The following is a 26,376-nucleotide window of genomic DNA, read 5'->3' as shown; positions in this document are numbered from 1 at the left end:
TTCAGTGCATTTACTGTTTTCCAATGCATTTTGCCCTTTCATGTGTTGATGAAAAGATAAATGAGCACCCACTTTTGGCACTGTTTTGCATGATTCCCCACATGTGTGTATCTGCATCTGTTGCATCTATGAGCCTATTTGTTTTGCCCGCTGACTTTCTTACAAAGACAAACATATGATTGCTGAGTCAATGGGTTCTACTCATATCCTAGCAGCTGTAGAAGTTAGTGCGTGTTATTTCACAGCCACACTGATTCACACAACGCCCCAGTGCGTTCCCACTTCCTGTCTCAGCGGCGAGCTAATGAAACTGTCCAATATGTGACAGGAGGGTGTTGTGGGAACATAAATATTGTTGCATTGGCCAAACCCCCAGGCTGTGGGGCTGTTACAGTACTCTCTCGTGTGTGTGTGTGTGTGTGTGTGTGTGTGTGTGTGTGTGTGTGTGTGTGTGTGTGTGTGTGTGTGTGTGTGTGTGTGTGTGTGTGTGGTGTGTGTGTGTGTGTGTGTGTGTGTGTGTGTGTGGTGTGTGTGTGTGTGTGTGTGTGTCTGTGTCTGTGTCTGTGTGTGTGAAAGGAGGGAAAGAAAGGAATTGACTTGAGGGATGATTAAGAAGCTCCCCTGGTGGCTCAATATGTTATTGTCTCGTGAAATGTATGGCATATACAGTTGAAGTCGGAAGTTTACATACACCTTAGCCAAACACATTTAAACATTTAATCCTAGTAAAAATCCCTGTGTAGGTCAGTTAAGATCACCACTTTATTGTAAGAATGTGAAATGTCAGAATAATAGTAGAGAGAATGATTTATTTCAGCTTTTATTTCTTTCATCACATTCCCAGTGGGTCAGAAGTTTACATACACTCAATTAGTACTTGATAGAATTGCCTTTTAATTGTTTAACTTCGGTCAAACGTTTCGTGTAGCCTTCCACAAACTTCCCACAATAAGTTGGGTGAATTTTGGCCCATTCCTCCTGACAGAGCTGGTGTAACTGAGTCAGGTTTGTAGGCCTCCTTGCTTGCACACGCGTTTTCAGTTCTGCCCATAAATGTTCTATGGGATTGAGGTCAGGGCTTTGCGATGGCCACTCCAATACCTTGACTTTGTTGTCCTTAAGCCATTTTGTCACAACTTTGGGAGTATGCTTGGGGTCATTGTCCATTTGGAAGACCCATTTGCGACCAAGCTTTAACTTCCTGACTGATGTCTTGAGATGTTTCTTCAATATATCCACATCATTTTCCTACCTCATGATGCCATCTATTTTGTGAAGTGCACCAGTCCTTCCTGCTGCAAAGCACCTCCACAACATGATGCTGCCACCCCCGTGTATCACGGTTGGGATGGTGTTCGTCAGCTTGCAAGGCTCCCCCTTTTTCCTCCAAACATAACAATGGTTGTTATGGCCAAACAGTTCTATTTTGTTTCATCAGAACAGAGGACATTTCTCCAAAAAGTATGATCTTTGTCCACATGTGCAGTTGCAAACCGTAGTCTGGCTTTTTTATGGCGGTTTTGGAGCAGTGGCTTCTTCCTTGCAGAGCGGTCTTTCAGGTTATGTCGATATAGGACTCGTTTTACTGTGGATATAGATACTTTTGTACCTGTTTCCTCCAGCATCTTCACAAGGTCCTTTGCTGTTGTTCTGGGATTGATCTGCACTTTTCGCAGTAAAGTACGTTCATCTCTAGAAGACAGAATGCGTCTCCTTCCTGAGCGGTATGACGGCTGCGTGGTCCCATGGTGTTTATACTTGCGTACTATTGTTTGTACAGATGAACGTGGTACCTTCAGGCATTTGGAAATTGCTCTCAAGGATGAACCAGACTTGTGGAGGTCTACAATTTGTTTTCTGAGGTCTTGGCTGATTTCTTTTTGATTTTCCCATGATGTCAAGCAAAGAGGCACTGAGTTTGAAGGTAGGCCTTGAAATACATCTACAGGTACACCTCCAATTGACTCAAATTATGTCAATTAGACTATCAGAAGCTTCTAAAGCCATGACATCATTTTTTGGAATTTTCCAAGCTGTTTAAAGGCACAGTCAACTTAGTGTATGTAAACTTCTGACCCACTGGAATAGTTATACAGTGAATTGTAAGTGAAATAGTCTGTAAACAATTGTTGGAAAATTACTTGTGTCATGCACAAAGTAGATGTCCTAACCAACTTGCCAAAACTATAGTTTGTTTACAAGAAATTTGTGGCGTTGTTGAAAAACAAGTTTTAATGGCTCCAAACTAAGTGTATGTAAACTTCTGACTTCAACTGCAGCCTAAAACTTGCCTTGTCTCAGATCTGTTTGTCCAATCAATGTTTGGCATGATGAATGCCAAAGGGGTTGGCAAGACAGCACAAACCGATCTGGGACTAGGATAATGTTAAACTGGTTCTGCCTCTTGGACATGCACTGGTCATGTTTCAATACATTTGAGGGACTGATATGCATCTAGCATTTCATAGATGGCATAGCAGCTTGTTTTTGTAGATTCTTTCATCTCTATCTAACCTTTTAATCTATACACTGACCGATGGTACGTCTGTGTCCATCCTCAATTTGACTGAATATGGTGTGAGCTCTGTGTGGGATGTGTTTGTGTGTGGCGTGTGTGAGTGCATGTGTTGGGAGAGTTATGTCCCCCATTCACCTTTTTCTCAGTATCAATTCTCAATGACCCATTGTTTTTTAGTATGAACAATTCTCTACCACCTGAGTGCTTACTGGAATATTTCTCAATCTCTGTTGTCCTCAATGCATCCTATACGCACTCATTGAAACAGTAGAGACGGGGAGGAGACACTGAATGCACTAACATGTGGACCCTGAGCCACTCTGGGGACATTCATACTGACTCACAATCCTCACAGTAGCCTACCAGATGTTGTAAGTAGATGCAATGTTTGAACACTTATATATTATGAAGTTAGAAAGACCAACACAGCCATACAAGGGCCTCCCCAGGGGAACATGTACCAACATGGCTTACAACATCCGGTAGGCTACTGTGAGGATTGTGAGTCACAATGAATATCCCCAGAGTGGCTTAGGGTCCATATATAAATTATGAATACCCTACTGTTTATATATATACAAATATTGCGGCAGACCAGGGGGTTGGGTCAAAACGTTGACACAGATCAGACACGGACAGAGTAGGATTAGCTCAGTTTCAAAGGTGTTTATTAAAATAATAGTTCAAAAGAAAAGAATAGGTCTCCCCCATGAGACCCTCTCCGGGATACCGTCTTCTGGGCTCCGGGTCTTGCTGTATCCTGTGGGGATCAAAAACTGAACTCACTCCTGTTACCTCTGCAACCATCCCCAACTATACAGGAGTCCTTTCTTCCCCCACTTTCTCCCCTGTATGCTGCCCTTCTGGCAGCTTTATGAGACTTGTACAGCTGGTGAGCGATCAGCCCTTGATTACTCACGAACTCCAAATCAGCCCCAATTAGTCTTGGCCGGAGAGCCCGTCGAGGCCTGGCACATCCAGCAGATGAAGCCATCGCCTCTTGATGTATACTCCGTCTGTCACCAGGCCTCGACGAGTCTCCCCCTGGTGGCTGACCTGCTGTACGCCACACACCCCCTTAGCTCTGTCGGGGAGGGGACTGTCATCAGTGCGACGTATGTCTCCCTTCTCGATAGGGCATCCGCGTTTCCATGCTTCGCCCCTGACCTGTGCACAACAGAAAAAGAGAAGCGTTGAAGGGACAAGAACCACCTGGTGACCAGATTGTTTGTGTCCCTTCCCCTGGCCATCCAGACCAGGAGAGCCTGGTCCGTGACCAGGGTGAAGTGAGTACCTAACAGGTAATACTTGAGTGTCTAGTGCCCACTTCACCGCTAGACACTCTTTCTCAACAATAGAGTATTTTTTCTCTCTGGGTATCAGCTTTCGGCTGATGTACATGATGGGGTGCTCCTCCCCATCGTGTACCTGGGACAGAATGGCCCCTAGTCCCGTGTCACATGCATCCGTCTGGACCAACATCGGCACTTGGAAATCGGGCGTTACGAGAATCGGATGGGAGCACTGTGCTTCCTTCAGGCGCCTGAACGCTGCTTCTGTCTTGTCCGTCCATTTCACTGTTTTCGGGAGGCGGGCCCTGGTTAGATCGGTGAGGGAGGAAGCTATAGCCACAAAGTTGGGGATAAACCGGCTATAGTATCCTGCCAGTCCCAGGAAGGACTTGACCTGTGTCTTGGTGTGTGGAACGGGCCAGTCACGTACCGTGTGAACCTTCCTCTCCAGGGGCTTGACATTCCCTGTTCGATCAAATACCCCAGGTACTCCACCTCCTCGAAATCTAGTTTGCATTTCTTGGGGGTCGCGGTCAACCGGCTTGTCTGAGCGCATCCAGCACCGCCTGGAGGCGCGTCAGGTGCTCTTCCCAACCTTGGCTGTGAATGATGATATCATCCAAATAGGCCGCTGCGTACTGCTGGTGGGGTCGAAGTACTTTGTTCATCAGTCGCTGGAATGTGGGAGGGGCTCCGTGGAGACCGAACAGGAGCACCCGGTACTGATACAATCAATCTGGTGTCGAAAACATCGTCTTCTCCCGGAAGGAGGCTGACAACGGTACCTGCCAATATCCTTTGGTCAGGTCAAGGGTGCTGATGTACCGGGCCTTTCCCAATCGGTCGATGAACTCATCCACCCTCGGCATGGGGTAGGCGTCGAACAAGCTTATGTTGTTCACACCCCAGAAATCATTACAGAAGCGGAGGCTACCGTCCGGTTTGGGCACCAACACAATGGGGCTGCACCATGCACTGTGGGACTCTTCAATGACCCCCATCCTCAGCATAGCCTCCACTTCCTGTTTCACGGCCTTCCTTCGGGCCTCCGGAATCCAATGTGGCCTCTTTCGTACCGTTTCACCGCCGTGTTCTGATGAATGAGCTCCCTGAGCACTTGCTTCTGGGCCGTGTCGAGGTCCTCATTTCTCGGGACCACCACTGGTACCGTTGGCGTCCTGGGTCCCGACCATAACACAGCCAAGGCTGTCCTCTTGTGCCACTTCTTCAACAGGTTCACGTGGTAAATCTGTTGGGGTTTCCATCTCCCCGGTTGCCGTACGCGGTAATTGACAGGTCCTAGCTTCTCGATCAATCTAGAAAAAAGAAACGCACACCTTTAAAGGCGAGGTGCTGGCTAGCGGAGTAGAACACTAGAAAATAAAGGAAAGCCGCACACTCTAAGAGCTCAGATGCAAAAATTTAATCACCAACGTTTAGACAGCGAAGCTGTCTTCATCACCTAGCTTCTCGATCACCTCGTATGGCCCGTGCCATGTTGCCAGTAACTTACTTTCGGCCGTGGGGATTAAGACCAACACCCTGCCTCCCACCTGGAATTCTCGGGGCTGGGCTCCCCGATTGTAGACCTGGGCTTGGGTGCGTTGGGCCTTCTCCATATGTTCTCTCACGACTGGCCATATGGCTGTCATCCTCTCCCTCATCGTCTCCACATGCTCTATCATTCTGCGTAAGGGGGTCGGTTGGGCTTCCCACACCTCCTTGGCGAGGTACAGTAGGCCGCGTGCCCTCCTCCCGTAGAGGAGTTCGAAAGGGGAAAACCCAGTGGAGGACTGGTGTACTTCTCGGATTGAGAACATTAGGTGGGGTAGTAGCTGGTCTCAGTTCTTCCTGTCCTGCTTGATGACCTTCCGCAGCATTTGTTTGAGCATTTATTGAAGCGCTCGACAAGCCCATCCATCTGCGGGTGAAAGTCGGAGGTCCAGATCTGCTTGATCTGCAGGAGAGCACACAACTCTTTCATTAGGCTGGACAAACTCAGTACCTTGGTCTGTCAGGATCTCGTTCGGGATGCCCACCCGGCTAAAGAGGTGGAACAGCTCCCGGGCAATTCCCTTGGATACCGCCGCCCGTAGGAGAATGGCCTCGTGATAACGGGTGGCATAGTCTATTATCACCAGAATGTACCGGTGTCCTCGTGCTGTTTTTACCAGGGGTCCCACTATGTCCGTGGTGATGCGTTCAAAGGGCACCCCAATGATCGGTAGGGGGACCAGTGGGTTTCGGAAGTGGGCCTTTGGGGCAGTTATTTGGCACTCCGGGCAGCTGCAACAGTAGTCTTCCACGGCCCTCCTCATCCCGGGCCAGTGGAACCGGGCGGCGATCCGTTCCCGGGTCTTCTCCATTCCCAGGTGCGTCCCCAACAGGTGGGTGTGGGCCAGATGAAGAAAGGTTCCCACGTCCCGTCGGGGCAGCAACAATACCTCTCGAAGTTCCCACTGCTACAAAAGGTTATTCTTGATTTGGAAATGGGGGTGTCGCCAGTCACTCACCCCCGGAAGTAGCTGTCCATCCATCGCTATCACTTGGGCTGCGGCGGCTTTCAAGTTGGGATCCTCCCACTGGGCCGTCCCGAATTGTCCCCTCAGTTGGCCCCCAGCGGGTGTCTCGACTTGCCCCTCGAAATTGAGGAGGGGGAGGCTGGGCTCTTCCTCCCGTGGTTACCCGGGGGGGGGGGGGGGGGGTTCCGGCACCCCCTCCGACTCCAGACCCGTAGATGCAGGTTGGTCAACCGTTTGCTTCCAGGCCGCAAAGGCGATGGGTCATCCTCACTCTCGTCTTCGGCCGGCTCGTACCTTCTTCCTCAGCTTGTGCCCCCACAGGGCCGCGAACAGTGGACAATCTCGTCCCACTAGGAGAGGTACCGGCAACTCTGGCACTGCACCCAACCTTCATCTGGCAGCTCCCTTGTGGCGTCACGATGTTGGCCCATATGGTTGGATACCGCTTTGTCCCCGTGAACACAGGAAATGGACATCTCCCAACCACGTTCGGTCTCCTTGTTCAGCAGGCTCGTGGTTACGAGGATAACCATACTTCCGGAGACTAATAGAGCGTTCGTGTCTTGTCCGTCAACCTTCACCGGGACCATGGGTGTAGTTGATTTGTGGTGTGCCCAACAGGAGGTGACATAGTTCACTGCGTGAACCACCTCGCCTCCAGGGCTTGCTTATAGCATCAACTCCTCTCGAGCCGGGCAATTCCAGGCAATGTGCCCTCGGGCGCCACACTCAAAACAACTCCTTTGGTCTCCATCTACCTGGGGTCGTCGGTGGCGGGTCGGCCCTACCTCAGCCATCTCTCCAGGGGTTTGCTGTCCTTTGGCGCATAGACTCGCTGCCCACTTCATGTCGTGGGGTAGTGCCCGTAGGAAGCGATCCAGGACCACTTTGTCTAGGATGGAGAGGGTGAATACGTCAGTTAGGAGCCATCTCCTGGTGACGCGCAGTAGGTTGCTCATCTGGGCTCGGGGGGAAGAGTCGGCTACGAATCTCCAGTTGTGGAAGAGTTGAGCCCGATGGACCAGGCTGTACACATAGCGGCTGAGTATCTCCTGTTTGAGTCCGTCGTAGTTTGCCACTCTGTTCATCGTTCAGGTCCCAATACGCCTTTTGGGCATTCCCAGAGAGGAACGGGGCCAGCAGACTGGCCCACTTCGGTCTTGGCCATCCTTCCCGCAGTGCTGTCCGTTCAAACGTACAGAGGTAGGTTTCGATGTCGTCATCTTTTGTTAGCTTCATTAAAAACTGGTTTGGATGTGATTCAGTAGACGCTCCTCCTTTTAGCTTCCTGATTTCCTCAATGAGGCGCCGTTTTGTAGCCGTTGTTCCTTCAGCGTTCGTTCCTTAACCGCCTGTTGGGCTTGTTGGGCCCGGATGAACTGAGCTATCAACTCGTCCATGCTGATGCTGCATAAACGTCAACCCTGATCTGACCACGTTATCAGAATGCTCGCATTCTCCACCACTTGCGGCAGACCAGGGGGTGGGTCAAAACATTGACACAGATCAGACAGAGTAGGATTAGCTCAGTTTCAAAGGTGTTTATTAACTTCTCTAGGGCCAGTGGGACGATTTCGTCCCACCTACGTAACAGCCAGTGGAATCCTGTGGCGCGTTATTCAAATACCTTAGAAATGCTATTACTTCAATTTCTCAAACATATGACTATTTTACACCATTTTAAAGACAAGACTCTCATTAATCTAACCACACTGTCCGATTTCAAAAAGGCTTTACAACGAAAGCAAAACATTAGATTATGTCAGCAGAGTACCCAGCCAGAAATAATCAGACACCCATTTTTCAAGCTAGCATATAATGTCACATAAACCCAAACCACAGCTAAATGCAGCACTAACCTTTGATGATCTTCATCAGATGACAATCTTACGAAATTATGTTATACAATACATGCATGTTTTGTTCAATCAAGTTCATATTTATATAAAAAAACAGCTTTTTACATTAGCATGTGACGTTCAGAACTAGCATACCCCCCGCAAACTTCCGGTGAATTTACTAAATTACTCACGATAAACGTTCACAAAAAACATAACAATTATTTTTAAGAATTATAGATACAGAACTCCTCTATTCACTCGCTATGTCCGATTTTAAAATAGCTTTTTGGTGAAAGCACATTTTGCAATATTCTGAGTAGATAGCCCGGCCATCAGATTTACTATAAGAAAAATGTTATTACCTTTGCTGTTCTTCGTCAGAATGCACTCCCAGGACTTCTACTTCAATAACAAATGTTGGTTTGGTTCAAAATAATCCATAGTTATGTTCAAATATCCTCTGTTTTGTTCGTATGTTCAAGACACTATCCGAAGTGTAAAGAAGGGTGACGCGCACGACGCGTTTCGTGACAAAAAAAAATCTAAATATTCCATTACTGTACTTCGAAGCATGTCAACCGCTGTTTAAAATCAATTTTTATGCCATTTTTTATGCCATTAATATTCTGGCCGGGAATCTCTGTTTTAGTACAAAGAGAGAGAAAATAAAAACATGGGGTCGACGCGTGCACGCGCCTCAGTCTGATGGTCCTCTGACCGACCACTATCCAAACGCGCTAATGTTTTTCAGCCAGGGGCTGCCTCGACATCATTCAGCTTTTTCCCGGGTTCTGAGAGCCTATGGGAGCCGTTGGAAGTGTCACGTTACAGCAAAGATCCTAAGTTTTCAATGAAAAGAGTCAAGAAGCTCAAGGAATGGTCAGAGAGGGCACTTCCTGTACAGAATCTTCTCAGGTTTTTGCCTGCCATATGAGTTCTGTTATACTCACAGACACCATTCAAACAGTTTTAGAAACTTTAGGGTGTTTTCTATCCAAAGCCAATAATTATATGCATATTCTAGTTTCTGGGCAGTAGTAATAACCAGATTAAATCGGGTACGTTTTTTTATCCGGCCATGTAAATACTGCCCCCTAGCCCTAACAGGTTAAAATAATAGTTTAAAAGAAAAGGTCTCCCCCATGAGACCCTCTCCGGGATACCGTCTTCTGGGCTCCTGGTCTTGCTGTATCCTGTGGGGATAAAAAACTGAACTCACTCCTTTTACCTCTGCAACCGTCCCCAACTATATGGGAGTCCTTTCTTCCCCCACTCTCTCCCCTGTGTGCTGCCCTTCTGGCAGCTTTATGGGACTTGCACAGCTGGTGAGCAATCAGCCCTTGACTACTCACCAACTCCCAATCAGCCCCAATTAGTCCTGGCCGGAGAGCCCGTCGAGGCCTGGCACGTCCAGCAGATGGAGCCAGCGCCTCGTGATGTATACTCCGTCTGTCACCAGGCCTCGATGAGTCTCCCCTGGTGGATGACCTGCACCACAATATATATAGAAATGTCAATACAACGTGAACCCTTACGTGGCGCTGGAGAAGAAGGTTGACGTTTTACGTGTCCCCAACTAATTGGTTTTTTTTGTTTGTTTGTTTGCAACTTATTTTTTTACTTATTTTGTACATAATGTTGCGTCTACCGTCTCCTATGACCAAAAATAACTTTTGGACATCAGGACTGCGATTACTCACCACAGACTGGCAGAATATTTTTTTTCCTTTAATGAGACTGACAAGCCCAATGTGAATGATATACTGTTCTCGCGGGAACAAGCCCAGATCCCCGTGATTTGCGTGAAGAGAAGGCGGAGAAAAAGGCGCCAAAGGGCGGGCTGCCTTCTGAGAATTCGTAGGCGACCCCCACTTCCTTCCATTCTGCTAGCAAACATGCGATCTTTGGAAAATAAAATGGATGACCTACACGGAAGACTAAACTACCAACGGGAAATTCAAAACTGTAATATCTTATGCTTCACGGAGTCGTGATTGAACGATGACACTATCAACATACAGCTGGCTGGTTATACACTGTACCGGCAGGATAGAACAGTGGCATCTGGTAAGACAAGGGGCAGTGGACTATGTATTTTTGTAAATAACAGCTGGTCCACGATATCTAAGGAAGTCTCAAGCTATTGCTCGCCTGAAGTATAGTATCTCATGATAAGCTGTAGACCACACAATCTACCTAGAGAGAGTTTTGATCTGTATTTTTCATAGCTGTTTTACATACAACCACAGACTGAGGCTGGCACTTAGACTGCATTGAATGAGCTGTATTCCGCCATAAGCAAACAAGAAAATGCTCACCCAGAGGCGGTGCTCCTAGTAGCCGGGGACTTTAATGCAGGGAAACTTAAACCCGTTTAACAAAATTTAGAGCAGCATGCTAAATGTGCAACCAGAGGGGGAAAAACTCCACCTTTACTCCACACAGAGACACATACAAAGCTCTCCCTCGCCCTCCATTTGGCAAATCTGACCATACTTTTTTCCTTCTGATTAACGCTTACAAGCAAAAGTTAAAGCAGGAAGCACCAGTGACTCGATCAATAAAAAAATTGGTCAGATAAAGCAGATGCTAAGCTACAGGACTGTTTTGCTAGCACAGACTGGAATATGTTCCGGGATTCCTCCGATGGCATTGAGGAGTACACCACATCAGTCATTGGTTTCATCAATAAGTGCATCGATGACGTTGTCCACACAGTGACCGTACATGCATACCCCAACCAGAAACCATGGATTACAGACAACAGCCTCACTGAGCTAAAGGCTAGAGATGCCGCTTTCAAGGAGCGGGACTCTAACCCGGAAGCTTATAAGAAGTCCCGCTATGCTCTCCTACGAACCATCAAACAGGCAAAGTGTCAATACAGGACTAAGATTGAATCGTACTACACCGGCTCTGACGCTCAACGGATGTGGCAGGGCTTGCAAACCATTACAGACTACAAAGGGAAGCACAGCCGAGAGATGCCCAGTGACACAAGCCTACCAGACGAGCTAAACTACTTCTATGCTCGCTTCGAGGCAAATAACACTGAAACATGCATGAGTGCACCAGCTGTTCCGGAAGACTGTGTGATCACGCTCTCCGCAACCGATGTGAGTAAGACCTTTAAACAGGTCAACATTCACAAGGCCCCAGGGCCAGACGGATTACCAGGATGTGTACTGCGAGCATGCGCTGACCAACTGTCAAGTGTCTTCACTGACATTTTCAAACTCTCCCTGTCTGAGTCTGTAATACCAACATGTTTGAAGCAGACCACCATAGCCCCTGTTCCCAAGAACACTAAGGTTACCTGCCTAAATGATTACCGACCCGTAGCACTCACGTCTGTAGCCATGAAGTGCTTTGAAAAGCTGGTCATGGCTCACATCAACACCATTATCCCAGAAACCCTAGACCCACTCCAATTTGCATACCGCCCCAACAGATCCACAGATGATGCAATCTCTATTGCGCTCCACACTGCCCTTTCCCACCTGGACAAAAGGAACACCTATGTGAGAATGCTATTCATTGACTACCGCTCAGCATTCAAAACCATAGTGCCCTCAAAGCTCATCAATAAGCTAAGGACCCTGGGACTAAACACCTCCCTCTGCAACTGGATCCTGGACTTCCTGACGGGCCACCCCCAGGTGGTAAGGGTAGGTAACACATCCACCACGCTGATCCTCAACACAGGGGCCCCTCAGGGGTGCGTGCTCAGTCCCCTCCTATACTCCCTGTTCAGTCATGACTGCACGGCCAGGCACGACTCCAATTCCATCATTAAGTTTGCCGATGACACAACAGTGGTAGGCCTGATCAACGACAACAACGAGACAGCCTATAGGGAGGTCAGAGACCTGGCCGTGTGGTGCCAGGACAACAACCTCTCCCTCAGCGTGATTAAGACAAAGGAGATGATTGTGGACTACGGGAAAAAGAGGACCGAGCACGCCCCCATTCTCATCGACGGGGCTGTAGTGGAGCAGGTTGAGAGCTTCAAGTGTCCTTGGTGTCCACATCACCAACAAACTAACATGGTCCAAACACACCAAGACAGTCGTGAAGAGGGCACGACAAAACCTATTCCCCCTCAGGAGACTGAATAGATTTGGCATGGGTCCTCTGATCCTTAAAGGGTTCTACAGCTGCACCATCGAGAGCATCCTGACTGGTTGCATCACTGCCTGGTATGGCATCTGCTCGGCCTCTGACCGCAAGGCACTACAGAGGGTAGTGCGAACGGTCCAGTACATCATTGGGGCCAAGCTTCCTGCCACCCAGGACCTCTATACCAGGCAGTCAGAGGAATACCCTAAAAATTGTCAAAGACTCCAGCCAACCTAGTCATAGACTGTTCTCTCTGCTACTGCACGGCAAGCGGTACCGAAGCGCCAAGTCTAGGTCCAAGAGGCTTCTAAACAGCTTCTACCCCCAAGCCATAAGACTCCTGAACACCTAATCAAATGGCTACCCATAATATTTGCATTGCCCCCCCTCCCCTCTCCCCCTCTTTTACTGCTCTCTGTTGTTATCATCTATGCATAGTCACTTTAATAAACTCTACCTACATGTACATATTACCTCAACTGGTGCCCCGCACATTGACTCTTCACCGGTACCCCCCATGTATATAGTCTTGCTATTGTTATTTTACTGCTGCTCTTTAATTACTTGTTACTTTTATTTCTTATTCTTATCTGTATTTTTTAAACTGCATTGTTGGTTAAGGGCTCTTAAGTAAGCATTTCACTGTAAGGTTTACACCTGTTGTATTCGGCGCATGTGACTAATACAATTTGATTTGATTTTTAATTGAAGTTACAGAACAGAGTAGCGGTGTTCTATAGTACACTGTATTACTTCTCCAACTAATATAAGGACAGGACATGAGATGGGAGTAGAAACTAACGTGGGCATTGTTTAATGCACTTCGCAGAACAATACATTCCAAGCATTCCAATGTATGTAAGCAGGGGGGCGTTACAGGTGCCCTAAAGAACATCAATACACAACACTTGTAGAATATAACTTATTTTCTACTCCCAATATAATGTAAGCAAGACCCATTTTGTCCTAATCCAAGCATCTCCAAAGCAATGCGTTCTAATCTAAACAATGTGTCACAAGATGAGGAATGAAGACTGTACTCCAACAGAAGCAATCATTGCTATTACTCCTTAATTTGATTATTATAGCTCATCTGATTAAATCAGTCACACTTTATTAATCTGTACCAGGAACGATTGTGCATCTGATCTTGCCAATTAATCCAATGAAAGACACATTTTATTAAAGCTAATATTTACTGTACCTTTGGAAGTCCTCTGCCTCATACACTTACATATTCATGCTGTGGTAGGCAGAGTTTTGGAGATGGAGGATGAAGTTATGTTTCTGTATCGCTAACATAAAGGGGATTTTCTCTGAATCACATTACAGCTATTTGCTAATAATCCCAAGGACAAGTGACCTGCAAGCTTACTATAACTCCCCAGTTATTGTAAACGTATAATCCTCAGCGTGGAGCCGATTTGGTTATTGTTTAAAAAGGAATTGGAGGCGAGGGAAAGTAGGTATGCTATGTGAGGTGGTCGCTTGGGCAACCTCATTAGGATGAAAACACAGGAAGCAAAGGTCAAGAGGTCATCGACTGGATGTTTACAAGTCATTCTAGTGTCAGAAACGTTGCGTTTCCTGTTTTTCATATTAAATATTAAAGCTGGCATTCATTGATTAGTGTTGGATTTTCACAAATTATTTTCAGTGATTTTTCTATGTAGTTGTATCCCTGAACTAGCACACCTGATTCAATTAGTCAAGGGACTGATGATTAGTTGAGAAGTTGAATCAGGTGTGCAAGCCCTGGAATAGATGAAATACAATGGACAGCCAGCGGGGTCCCCTCGGAATTGTTTGAGTCATGCTATAGAACGATGGTTAGGCTTATACCGACTGTTTTAGTACTGTATGTATTATTTGAGTGTGTTGACGTAACTATTATTTTGGTTACAATTTACAGCCAAGGTTACAAACTTTTTCAAATTTTCAGGCATCACCACGGTCCTGACCATGACCACGTTAAGCATCAGCGCACGCCACTCCCTCCCCAAGGTCTCCTACGCCACCGCCATGGACTGGTTCATTGCCGTGTGTTTCGCCTTTGTCTTCTCCGCTCTCATCGAGTTCGCTGCCGTCAACTACTTCACCAACGCAGAGATGGAGAGACTGAAAAGGAAGCCACCAAAATGCCCGCCGGCACCCCAAACAACCCCAGTGAAAGTGAAGGATATGGAGGAAGTTCTGCAGGTGTGTTAAGACCTATCCTCATTCCCTATACCCTTTTCCACTTCAGAGACTGAAGTGTGTACTTGTTCGTTCCCCTTCGTTAATTTGTATGCTGATCATCAAATGGAGATTCATTGCAAGTCTAAAAATTGGCGAAATAGACTTATAGACCGACGGTTACTTTAGCATTGATCATTTATTAAGTTTGGAGGGTCTCTCTCTATTTTCCTGGCTGTCTCTCCCTCTTTGTACCTCTTTTTTTTCTCTTTGTACTCTCTTTGTACCTCTTTTTTTCTCTTTGTACCTCTTTTTTTCTCTTTGTACCTCTTTTTTTCTCTTTGTACCTCTTTTTTTCTCTTTGTACCTCTTTTTTTCTCTTTGTACCTCTTTCTGCCAGCATTCTCTCCCACTCTCTACATGATATCATGAGCTAGAAACATTCACTTCCTGAAGGCCAAATAGGAATAGTAAATGGTGAATACATGTTAAGTTTGTCCCATTTAGAGTACAGCTGCACAGCTGTCTGCTTAGATCAATGCACGCCATTTGTAATCCAGCGCAGAGGCTTAGCAATATTATCTCTAAAAATTCTAAATATGCTCTGAATGTCCTACATTTGCTTGCTTTCTCATAATTTCAAAAAAATTCTTCAGCATGAAGATAAATTGTTTTGAAGACTTGTGTTATAGAATATTCTTAACATTTTCATTTCTTACCTACATTTACAATGTGTTGCAAGCATGTTTGCAAGAGCCATTTTGGTATTACAAAAAAATGTACGGCTCCTACAAAGGTTTTGGTTTTGCTCGTCATACTGAGTACAGCATGTTCTCATGAAAGGGTATTCGTGCGAATCGCGTGTAATGGGGGTTGACCAAACATGTTCATATTGAATTCATTACGCCATGCATTTGCACTCTACTGTAGTAAGAGCACAATCCTTCATTTAAGGGGAAATTGCATGCTAACTATCACATGTCACAGTCCAACTGTTGATTGATGGCTGATACTGACCGGAAAACAGCCATACATTCCCCCTGTATGGCCCGATGACTGCTTAAAGTGTGCCCTGTGGATCTCAAATCTTTGTGCAGAGTAATCGCGCCTGAATGCAGTTTTAGTGACAACAGCACATCAATGGATTAGCAGGTTGCCACAGCAACACTGCTGGGGCACATCTGTACAAGTTTCAGAAGCCCTGGCGCCGGGAGATAACTCTGTTCCTACAGAGCTGTGGCTCCAGCCTCGCACAGCTAACAGTGGGCAAATCTGCTCGGCATTAGGGCCCGCGGTGTGTATTGATGTGGCTCAGATTGATCTAAAATCTTTTACCTCCCAGCCATAGTGATGTCAAACCTAGCCTAGTGTCCACAGCACTGCGCCTCACATTTCTCAGACCGTAAGCAATACGCTTAGCCAGTTAGCACATTCCAGTGGGGGAATTATCACCGGTGAGGCTATAGTGCAGCACCTCCCTCTTCTGGGGCTGAAACCTATGCTAGCTCTCAGGAGATAAGCTCTTTTGATGTTTTACTGTACTGCCATGCTGCCCCATGGAACAGTACTTTGTGACATAAGCTTGTGTGAAATGAGTGAAAACCTACACAAATAATGTCTGGGAGCTGGGCTATTCTACCACGCAGTGCAGTATGTATGCAGACTAAAGAGTGTCGGCGGTATAAAGTAGGCCAGTCATATTCAGGCCCATAGGCAAGGTGTAGAATCAGAGGTTCTTGACTGTTAACATGGTATAGCTCTTAATAGTTGATATTTATCAGCTCAGTACAATTGTCATATTGTACCTTATCACAAAGAATCAAGTAAAATAGTCACATTTAATTCAAATTGCTCCACTTCAAGGGATTTGCTTGTTGTTGCACATGAGTGAACTATGTGCACAATTCATTCACATCACTGCAGTTTTGGGTTGATGGTTATTTTTCCCTCTCCACAGCATAACCCTGACACCAATGGTAACCTGCGGAAACGGATGAACTATATGTCCCAGCAAGATGGCCAGAAAGCTGAATCCAACAGCACAGCAGCGGCAAGAGGGGTAACCAGGAAACAACCCCAGTCTGTCCAATCATCTTCATCCAAGGGGGCAACTGGCGGTGCCATCATCCTACCACACTCCAGCCCCGGCCCCGCCAGCCAATCCAACACTTCCTCCTTGACCCTGTCTGCCATGAACATGCCCCTGGCTCCACCCACAACTGAGAGAGCAATGACAATACCAGCCAACCAGAGCCAGCCCACTGCTGACTCCTCGCTCCAGGACCTTCTAGGACCCAGACTGGAGCACATTCACCTCATGGGCAAAAATGAGCCCAAGCAGTCGCCATGCTCCCAGCCGACCGCCGCCAATATGGGCGGGACCAGTAAAATCGACAAGTATGCCCGCATCCTGTTCCCGGTGTCCTTTGGCGCATTCAACATGGTCTACTGGGTGGTTTACTTGTCCAAAGATACCATGGAGGCCAAATTTAGAGGCCAAATCTAGTTTCTAACTCCTCTTGGGGTCATTTTGGGAATCATTTTCTACAAAATGTAAAATGACAGGAGGAAAAAGAGCTTTGGAGACATGGGAGATTAAATCATTTTTCAACTAACAAGGAAACCAAATATGCTGGACAAGAGCCTCAAAAGATTACACCCAGGAATACTAATCTCAGCACATCTGTTTGTTTCATTTCCGAGAAGTCTTCTGAGAATGAGCATGGTAACAAAACCATTTTAAAAATGTCTGATTCGAACAAATATCACAACTATCCCCTGGGTGGCCATATCCAATATGCAATACAGTAAGGGTTTGATGGATTGGTTAGTTGTTTTAATGTTAGTGAGTAGAGTAACGGCTAATAGGTCCCTCTATTCTTAGCAGGCATTGCGCCAATGACAAAGGATAAGGACAATATCACTGAAGATGAGCTGGACACACAAGTCGCAAGGTGTCGAGCATATGAACAAGAAGATTTTGGGTGTATTTTCTCCCTTACTGATGACCAGAAGTAAATGACTGGGTATGTTGTCATTTTGTTCTTGTATCAAAAGTAGATACATTTTTGTCCACTCAAGTCTAATTTGTGCTCCCAAGTCTATACAGCAAACCTCGACCAAGCTTTGTTAAATAGCATAGAATGAGGATACCAAATACCATAGATGCTGGCCTATTTACTTCACTCAGTACCCTACAAACAACATTTCCAGGGGGGTAATGTTCTTCTAAGCCCCATTAGTTCCCTCCAAAAACATTCTAGGAAGTCTTTGTTTGAATGTTCAACTATGAAACGATGAGTGTTTTTCTTTAACATTGTCAGTTTCTGGAACATTGTGTACTAATGTATTCAATCAATATTCTTCTTTCATGTTAACTTACAAAGGAACATATTGTAGGAACCCTTTGGTTTGGGAACGTTTCCTCTGAGATCGTGAGTGTTTATTTGTTAGCAAATGTGGGGCCTGATTCATACCTGTTATTGTGCATCATGTGTGCAGAGGAAGGGTCATTCCCCATAACCAAATTCCTACTATTAAATGTAGAATGGCATGCACTACCATGAGTCCATCGGGACACGCCCAGAAGTTCTGTTGGTTACCCACTGGGCGCACTACGTCATTTCAACATGGAAATGTTGGTAATATTTGGTTGAGACGTTGATCAAAAAGATTTCAACCTTTTATTCACCCACTCAAAAAGAAAGCCATGAGTTTATTAAATTCCCAATGTGTTATCACTGTGCTTTTACCCCTCTAACAGCACAACCAAATTCCAATGGGAAAAACAATGTCGGATTTTTGGTTTAGTTGTCATCTAAATGTGTTATTACTGCGCTTTCAGCCGTTTTAAAAAGCAGAACAAAGTTCAAATGGAAATACAATGTTAGATGTTGTATTTATAGACGAACTTCATGTGTTATCACTGTGCTTCATCTAATAGCGGAACCAAATGACCTGGGTTGCAGTTGAGCTGACATTTAAAGTGCAGGTGGCGCTGTCGCGATTCTGCGCAGATTATTATAGCAATTGTGAAGATCTCCGCAGACCTGCGACCTTTGCATGCTGTCTTGAACATGCACGCTTTCTATGATTACATAAGAAGACATTTAGTAACAGTAACCTCTGTGTGGCCATGGACGTGTTACTCATATTAGGTTCATTAAGTACTGTTACATTAGTTTGTAAGATAGCCTTAACTTCATGCTATTTACTGTATTACAAAAGTAATATTGAATTGTTTGTCACCAAATATCAAAGTTTAAAGGAGACGTTCTGTATCTAATGATTGGAAAGTTTCATCTGTGCCACTGGCTTAATCCGATTCTTTAAAATGTTGAGTTTTGGTTGAGATGGAGGTATATAAATTATTAAATTGTATACAAACTGGAATCAAAGCCAGTCTGTCAGTGGCAAAGAACTATCCAAACAGAAAATACATCTCCTTCAAATGTTAATATTTGGTTGCGTTGAATAACAAAACAAAACACAACTCCATATCCAGCTTGTCTAAAAATGAATAACTGACGTTGGATTCACGTCTCCATCTCAACCAAAAAGTTAAAGTTAAAGAATAGGACTAAATAAAATCAAAAGGGAAATGTACTTTATTCAAAGTTTGATTTAGTACTATTCTTCAACTTAGATTTTTGGTTGAGATGAAGACGTGTATCCAACATAATAATTAATAACTTTAAACCTTTAAATCAACCAAAGCTTGAAACCCTCGACCCATGTGTTTTTAGTTGAACCCTGGGTTGAATTGAAACAGTAGCTGTTGAGGACTTCGCACATGTTATATAGACCTGAATAGTATCATTGATGATATTGTGTACTTATAAAGTATGGTTACATTTCATTAGCTTTTTTAATAGTCATTCTCCCCATAGCACATTGGTAGTAGTCAGTGACATATCGAAGCTGGGCTTGGTTAAAACCCTGGATGTGAGACATTTACATTACATTTAAGTCATTTAGCAGACGCTCTTATCCAGAGCGACTTACAAAATACCAAAGGGATAGATCAATTCTCCAGTAGGAGGTGCTGCCCAGCCTATATTTTTTTTCCTGATATTGAGTTTAACGTTGAAGGTCTGACATTGGTACAAATTCAACATATTTTATACAAGGTTCGTGTATGTTGAAAGTTGGTTTCCCTGATGACATAATCCTGTGGTTTTAAATATCACCCTCAAAAAAACAGGTTACGTTCTTTTTTCAAATCCATTGTATTTTCCACATTGATTCCACATCACCATACATTGACAAATTAAATTGAAACAACGTTGGTTCAACCACTTTGTGCCCAGTGGGTAGGGACTTGGTGGGAAAGTGTGCTATGTAATTCTCTCTGATCGTTAGGTATCGAGGGTCTTTATAGGGTCTCTATGCCAACTTTGGACAGATTTCCACTGATAAGTTACAGAAGTCTACATGGTCAATTCTTACACTTGTGCTATGTCCATAGCATCCTCTTACGGTGAAAGTGTACTTCTGTCTAATCTTTCCCTGATGGCAACTCTCCTCTCGCGTTGTCAGCTGAGGTGATGTCACCTGCAGAGGCATGGTCGGTGATCATGCTGAAGCTTGGTTTCCTGCAGTGCTAATGGCTATTATCACCCAGACAGGTCACACATCGATGGCCCCTCTGTCACTGTTGACGTAATAGTGCATTTCTTCCATTTCCTGAAGGTGGGGCTCAAAACAGAGGCTGATGGACAGATCAAGATGTCTGCCTCAGCTTCATGTCTCCTCGACGCACTCGTGTGAAATTGATTCTGCCCCCCCACCCCCCCAACGTCACGCACACACTCATCGTCCCCTTAACAAAACACACATCCACGTACAACAACACTCTTTAAGGACCTTGTTAGCAGCAGGTGAGATGGTGGTTTGATGCATTTCTCTGTGTTCTATTTTCCCAGCTGTCCCCATTGTTTTCTGTCTCAATAACACACCTTGCCTAGGGATTGATGTGGGTGTCATCGGTGGGTCGCCTTGCTTGTTTAAACAATCCTAGGCTAGACGGCGGCCGGCTAATGAAAGTTAGGTCTTACGTAAGGAGCTCCTGGATGCTGTTTGGGAGCGGCAGAACAGAGGAGAAGTGTAGTGAGTCTAGTGGAAATAGCCAGAGTGCTCTTGCAGAGGATGTGGTTGACTGGTTACATCTGATACTTAAGCATCTACCTGGGTGGTTAGCATCACCATAGCAGAGGGAGATAGAGGTATTGCCTAGGCCCAATGAGGAAACACATCAACGTCACAGTTTTTTTTTTTCTTAAGTACAATATATTTTTTTTTTATGTCCTGAATATCTGAGGCTGCTTAGAAGAAGCAGATCTGGGAAATAATGTGTTAAAACACCGCAAACCCGGACATAAACAGTCCACCACTGTTAAGCCCAAGTGTTGGATTTTCTTTTTTTTTAATTGCCCACTGAGAACATCGTTAGAGACATGGTCCTGAAGGTCAATAGTTCAATTTATAGGACATACGTTGGTTTTCATAACGCCCTGTTCATTGTCGCATATTAATCAGAAACGCAACTCTTTCAAAGGTCCTTTTTATCATATGTATTTTTGGTTCAATAATATGTGGGGTTACATTTCAGTGTAATTGTGTCTTACACAAAAGTCTTGTGAGGTTTGTGTTCTTATGCGGTAACTATAATTTCAGCTTGGAGATCACGTTAAGCTTTCCTCCACCCATTTGTATGGTTTTAACGATTACTGTCATATTGGACTCAGGTACAGAGCTTTGTCTTTGTTTTCTGTTTTCGGGATAAAGCTTATTCCTCGATCTACTGCCATTGGAAGATAATCATATTTGGTAAATGACTTGGCAATGGAAGTCTTTGTCTCTGAGAAACACTGGAGATTGAAAATGATTTATTGTGCAATTAATTATGTGCGCAGATATCCATAATTGTCTTTGGAATACCTCCAGAGACCAGAACCAAGCCCAGGAGAGAAATATAACTACAATAAGAATTGGGATGGCATACACATGGGTGGAACTTCTTAAGTATATATTTTGACTTCTTTCCAAAAAGGTCAACCCTTACAACACATTGTGGACTCCTCCTGACTGTACATACAACAATAACCGAATGTCTTTGTACAAAATACTGACGTTTTTGTAGTCACGAGAATATTTATCGTTGCCCTATGCAAGAATGACACTATAGAATTGTTACATAGTTGCCCATGCTGGGTTCCTTGGTGAGGAAGTGACATCACCATCAGCCAAATAAACAGAGTGCATATGTTACAGCATTTGGTAGTACTGTTTTCTCCATCTTCTCTTCCTGAAGAATTCAGCAGGTTTTGTGTTACTATATGTTATGTGGTCAGCCATTAGGCTATATAGTTAATGTTCCAGCCATGTGTCTTCTTCAGCCCCCTATCTGGTAAAAGGCTTGTATTGTGATGCGTTTTAACAAACAAAAAAAATAAATAACTAGGTGAATCTGTTTGTATAACAAAATGTTTACATCCATATTAGGACATCCCTAACCCCTAACACAGGTCAAACATAAACCCTCCAGTTTTGTCCCGTTCTCTCTTTTTTTGGACATCCTAACCCTTAGGGCTAAAGTGTTACAAACTGCAGAGTGCAAAGTAACTGCAGTGACAGCCCCCGTGTGAAAAATAATAATAGCTTGGCTGTAAATAACATTGACAATTTGTCGGTGCTTGACTGGGCAATTTCACAAAGCAATTAAAGCATAATTAAGAAATATTACTTCATAGACGGTTGGCTAAGCGCATGTCACTGACAAGTGCTAGGCAAAGGGCTGAGGGCTGTGACTCGTGCTTGTTGTGTCCTGCTGCTGCTATCCCCATTTTACACAGGGACATCTCACTGGTTAGCATCTGCATGTCACAGCAGTCAATGGTGTGAGCAACTCGACAACAACCCCAAACTGGATTGAAATGAGGAAATGTCTCAATTAGTAGAGTATTGTGTCCGAGTACAGTATTGGTGGTGACATATATGCATGTACTCTACTGTGGGTTTTTCCTCTCTTTACCCACAACAGTTTTGTCTGTTCATGTAGCCAATTGCTTCTTTGATTATAGTAAGGAAAGACAGTTGTACTAATCTCATTTTCATAATCAGGGGTTATATTTCATTATTCAAAATGATTGGAATCCTTACCTTGCTTCTTACCTTTGCCAAAATCAACTCACATCCTCTTCATGTCCATAAAAGGTCAACACACTAGTCTGTCCTACTTTAAATATGTTTACTATAATGCCCCCTGCTGACATGTTATGATATTACACAATAAACTGAAAATACTGTAGCAGCAATAACTATAAAGCCTTACTGTTTTTTAGTGTACGTTGTCAGAATTTGCCTACTGATAATGAGTCTTGCAGCCTAATCTAAGGGGACAGAACTATACAAATGTAAACATCTAAGCTACCAACCTTTTACTGAAATAGACATATTAACCCAGAGGTATTTCATTTGTGATGTTTTGGTAGTGATTAGGGCATATTTATAGATTTAGTCATGTGTTATAAGGTTGTGTTTTGTTGGATTCTTTTTTGTACTGCCCTCAACTACGCTTTTCAAGATGATAGGTCCTGACTTTGTGTGGTGTGATAATGAAAGTTGTGGGTGTATTACATTTTCTTACATAATATTTTGTTTTCCTAGTATCTTGTACCCTACCAAAAACAAGAGTGCTCCAGCATCTGTGGTGCTTGGACCTCTAAGTTCAGAAATGCATTCACATACAAATGTACACACATTCATCTATACTCAGTGGTGGAAAAAGTACCCAATTGTCATAACGGTAAAGATAACTTAATAGAAAATGACTAGTAAAAGTGAAATTCCCCCAGTAAAATACTACTTGAGTAAAAGTCGAAGTATTTGGTTTTAAATATACTTAAGTATAAAAAAGTTAAGTAAAATTATTTAAAAAAATTCAAATTCCTTATATTAAGCAAACTAGAAAGCACCATTTTCTTGTTTTTTTATTTATGGATAGTCCAACACTCCAAGACATAATTTACAAACGAAGCATGTGTTTAGTAAGTTCCTCAGATCAGAGGCAGTAGGGATGACCAGCAATGTTCTCTTGATAATTGGGTGAATTGGACCATTTTCCTGTCCTGTTAAGCATTCAAGTACTTTTGGAGTGTCAGGGAAATGGAGTAAAAAATACATTATTTTCATTAGGAATGTAATGAAGTAAAAGTTGCCAAAAATATAAATAGTAAAGTACAGATACCCCCTCTCAAACTATTCAAGTACTACTTTAAAAGTAGGCCTACAGCCTATACTTATTTAGGCTAACCGTTTGTTTTGCACCTTTTTGTGCATTTCCTATTTCTTATGGTTAAATAAAAAACTCTCCCACTGTAAGAATTCCCTTCCATTGCTGGATGTTCTTCTCCTTGAGCATATTCATGTTTGTCTCGTTAATGTTATTCTCAGAGAAATGTACTGAAGAGAATTGGTCACAACGAACTGCAACAAAAAAAAAAGAGACGGAGGTAGAATTCCATTTGGTTTGTTTCCTTGGTAACCTGAAGTAAATTAGCAACTAAATGCAAACAGATTAACACCTGGGAATTACATTGCCAAGGACACAAGGTTGGCATCTTAATTCACATACATGTGTGTATAATTCATTCATCTCTCCTCCACATAAGAGAAGAGCTAAAAATATATATATTTTTAAATGGTTATGTATGGACTTCATTACATTAATAATTTCATCTTTCATAATTTTTTCACTGTTTAGTCTTTCTTCAGTTTGGTGCATTTACTCTAAATTAAAGTGGGGTTAAATCTGAAAGTTTGGGAGTGCCATTTTCAGTTGCCCATGTTCCCTAATTGCATCTAGAAATGAAAAGGCATACATTTTCTTTATTTTGTACATACTTCATAATTCAGTTGTTTCTATTGTTTCATAACAGGGAAGCATTTCGGGTTACCATTACATTTGAGTAAAGGAAAAGCAAAGCAACACAAAAGCTAAATCTCCATTATATGCATGACATGTTTCACAATTTAAACAATCATTTCAGCGAGACCCATGTATGTGTGTAACCAATTTCATTAATGTATGTATTAATTAATGTTTTTATTAATCCATACTTAGAGTCAATAACCAACACTTGTAACAGAGGAAAAGCTAAGTATTTGTGAAGCATGACTGAGTTATTGTTGCCATCTGTCAGAGCACATTAATCATGTGCAATGTTTTGAAATGCATAAATGTTTTACAGATTCATGAACAACACCAGAATATCAAGGTATGCCAAGTGTCATACTATTTCACATTTTTGTCACCTGGCATTCTAGAGAGACAAGGGTTCTACATTAGGTTTGAATAGCGGGAACCGAGATTTACCAATATTTCCAGCCCAAAACCCACTCCCTTTTCCCGGGATAACTAACTGCAAGAAACCGGTAAATTATAATAAAGATTTATATGAATGTGAAATGGAGCTGTTAAATGATATGCAATTCCTAAATCTGACTTCTCTATGGCCTTCTCTCTTCTATCTACATGATCAATGCTTAGGGTGGGGGAAAGACGGTGCATCTCATCATGTAGTGCAGTTCACAATGCATGTATCTCATCATGGTAACATTTTTAATTGTGACAGATAGGCCTACATTTGCTGCAGCATAATATGCTACAGTAAAATAAAGACTGAATGCGCTTCTAATTTACACATCTCCATTTGGCTTTTGGGGTTCAAATAATTTTTTATTGTAAAGATATTTTTTTTGCAGCTGCAGTTTTAAAACGTATCACTCGAATATCATTGCTTCAAATCAGTGCACGCAAGCTCTGTCTTTCTCTTTCCATCAATACCATATATACATTATGTATAAAAAGGTATGTGGACACCCTTTAAGTTAGTGGAATCAGCTATTTCAGCCACACCCATTGCTGACAGGTGTATAAAATCGAGCACACAGCCATGCAATCTCCATAGACAAACATTGGCAGTAGAATGGCCTTACAGAAGAGCTCAGTGACTTTCAACATGGCACCATCATAGGATGTCACCTTTCCAACAAGTCAGTTAGGCTAATTTCTGTCTTGCTAGAGCTGCCCCGGTCAACTGTAAGTGCTGTTATTGTGAAGTGGAAACGTCTAAGTGCAACAACGGCTCAGCCATGAAGTGGTAGGCCACAGAAACTCGCAGAACGGGACCGCCGAGTGTTGAAGCGTGTAAAAATCATCTGTCCTCAGTTGCAACACTCACTACCGAGTTCCAAGCTGCCTCTGGAAGCAACGTCAGCACAAGAACTGTTCAGGTTTCCATTGCCGAGCAGCCGCACACAAGCCTAAAATCACAATGTGTAATGCCAATCGGCAGCTGGAGTTGTAAAACTCGCCGCCATTGGACTTTGGAGCAGTGGAAACGCGTTCTCTGGAGTGATGAATCATGCTTTACCATCTGGCACTCTGACTGACAAATTTGGTTTTGCCGGATGCCAGGAGAACGCTAGCTGCCCCAATGTATAGTGCCAACTGTAAAGTTTGGTCGGGGGCTGTTTTTCATGGTTCATTGAAGTTCCAATGAAGGAAAATATTAACGCTACAGCATACAATAACATTCTAGACAATTCTGTGCTTCCAACTTTGTGGCAACAGTTTCCTGTTTCAACATGACAAGCCCCCATGCACAAAGCGAGGTTCATATAGAAATGGTTAATCGAGGTCGGTGTGGAAGAACTTGACTGGCCTTCACAGAGCCCTGACCTCAACCCCATCGAACACCTTTGGGATGAATTGGCACGCCGACTGTGAGCCGGGCCTAACCACCCAACATCAGTGCCAGACCTCACTAATGGTCTTGTGACTGAATGGAAGCAAGTCCCCGCAGCTATGTTCCAACATCTAGTGGAAAGCCTTCCCAGAAGAGTGG

At 43.9% G+C, this 26,376-nt stretch overlaps 1 protein-coding gene across 1 annotated transcript in view; it reads left to right on the top strand.

The window, feature by feature from the left end:
* Window positions 1–24,873, top strand: part of LOC106611614 (gamma-aminobutyric acid receptor subunit alpha-6-like) — a 45,252-nt gene extending 20,379 nt beyond the window's left edge. Inside the window, exons 8-9 of the mRNA XM_014212003.3 lie at window positions 14,235–14,491; window positions 16,425–24,873. Of these exons, the coding sequence (XP_014067478.2) occupies window positions 14,235–14,491; window positions 16,425–16,973 (806 nt within the window). The 3' untranslated portion in view covers window positions 16,974–24,873. The remainder of the gene's footprint in view (window positions 1–14,234; window positions 14,492–16,424) is intronic.
* The last annotated feature ends 1,503 nt before the right edge of the window (window positions 24,874–26,376 follow it).

This window comes from Salmo salar, chromosome 09, assembly GCF_965601325.2.
Source record: "Salmo salar chromosome 09, fSalSal1, whole genome shotgun sequence".
NCBI classification, from domain to species: Eukaryota; Metazoa; Chordata; class Actinopteri; order Salmoniformes; family Salmonidae; genus Salmo; species Salmo salar.
Note: the sequence above shows the minus strand (reverse complement) of the source record. Positions and strands in the feature narration are given on the sequence as shown.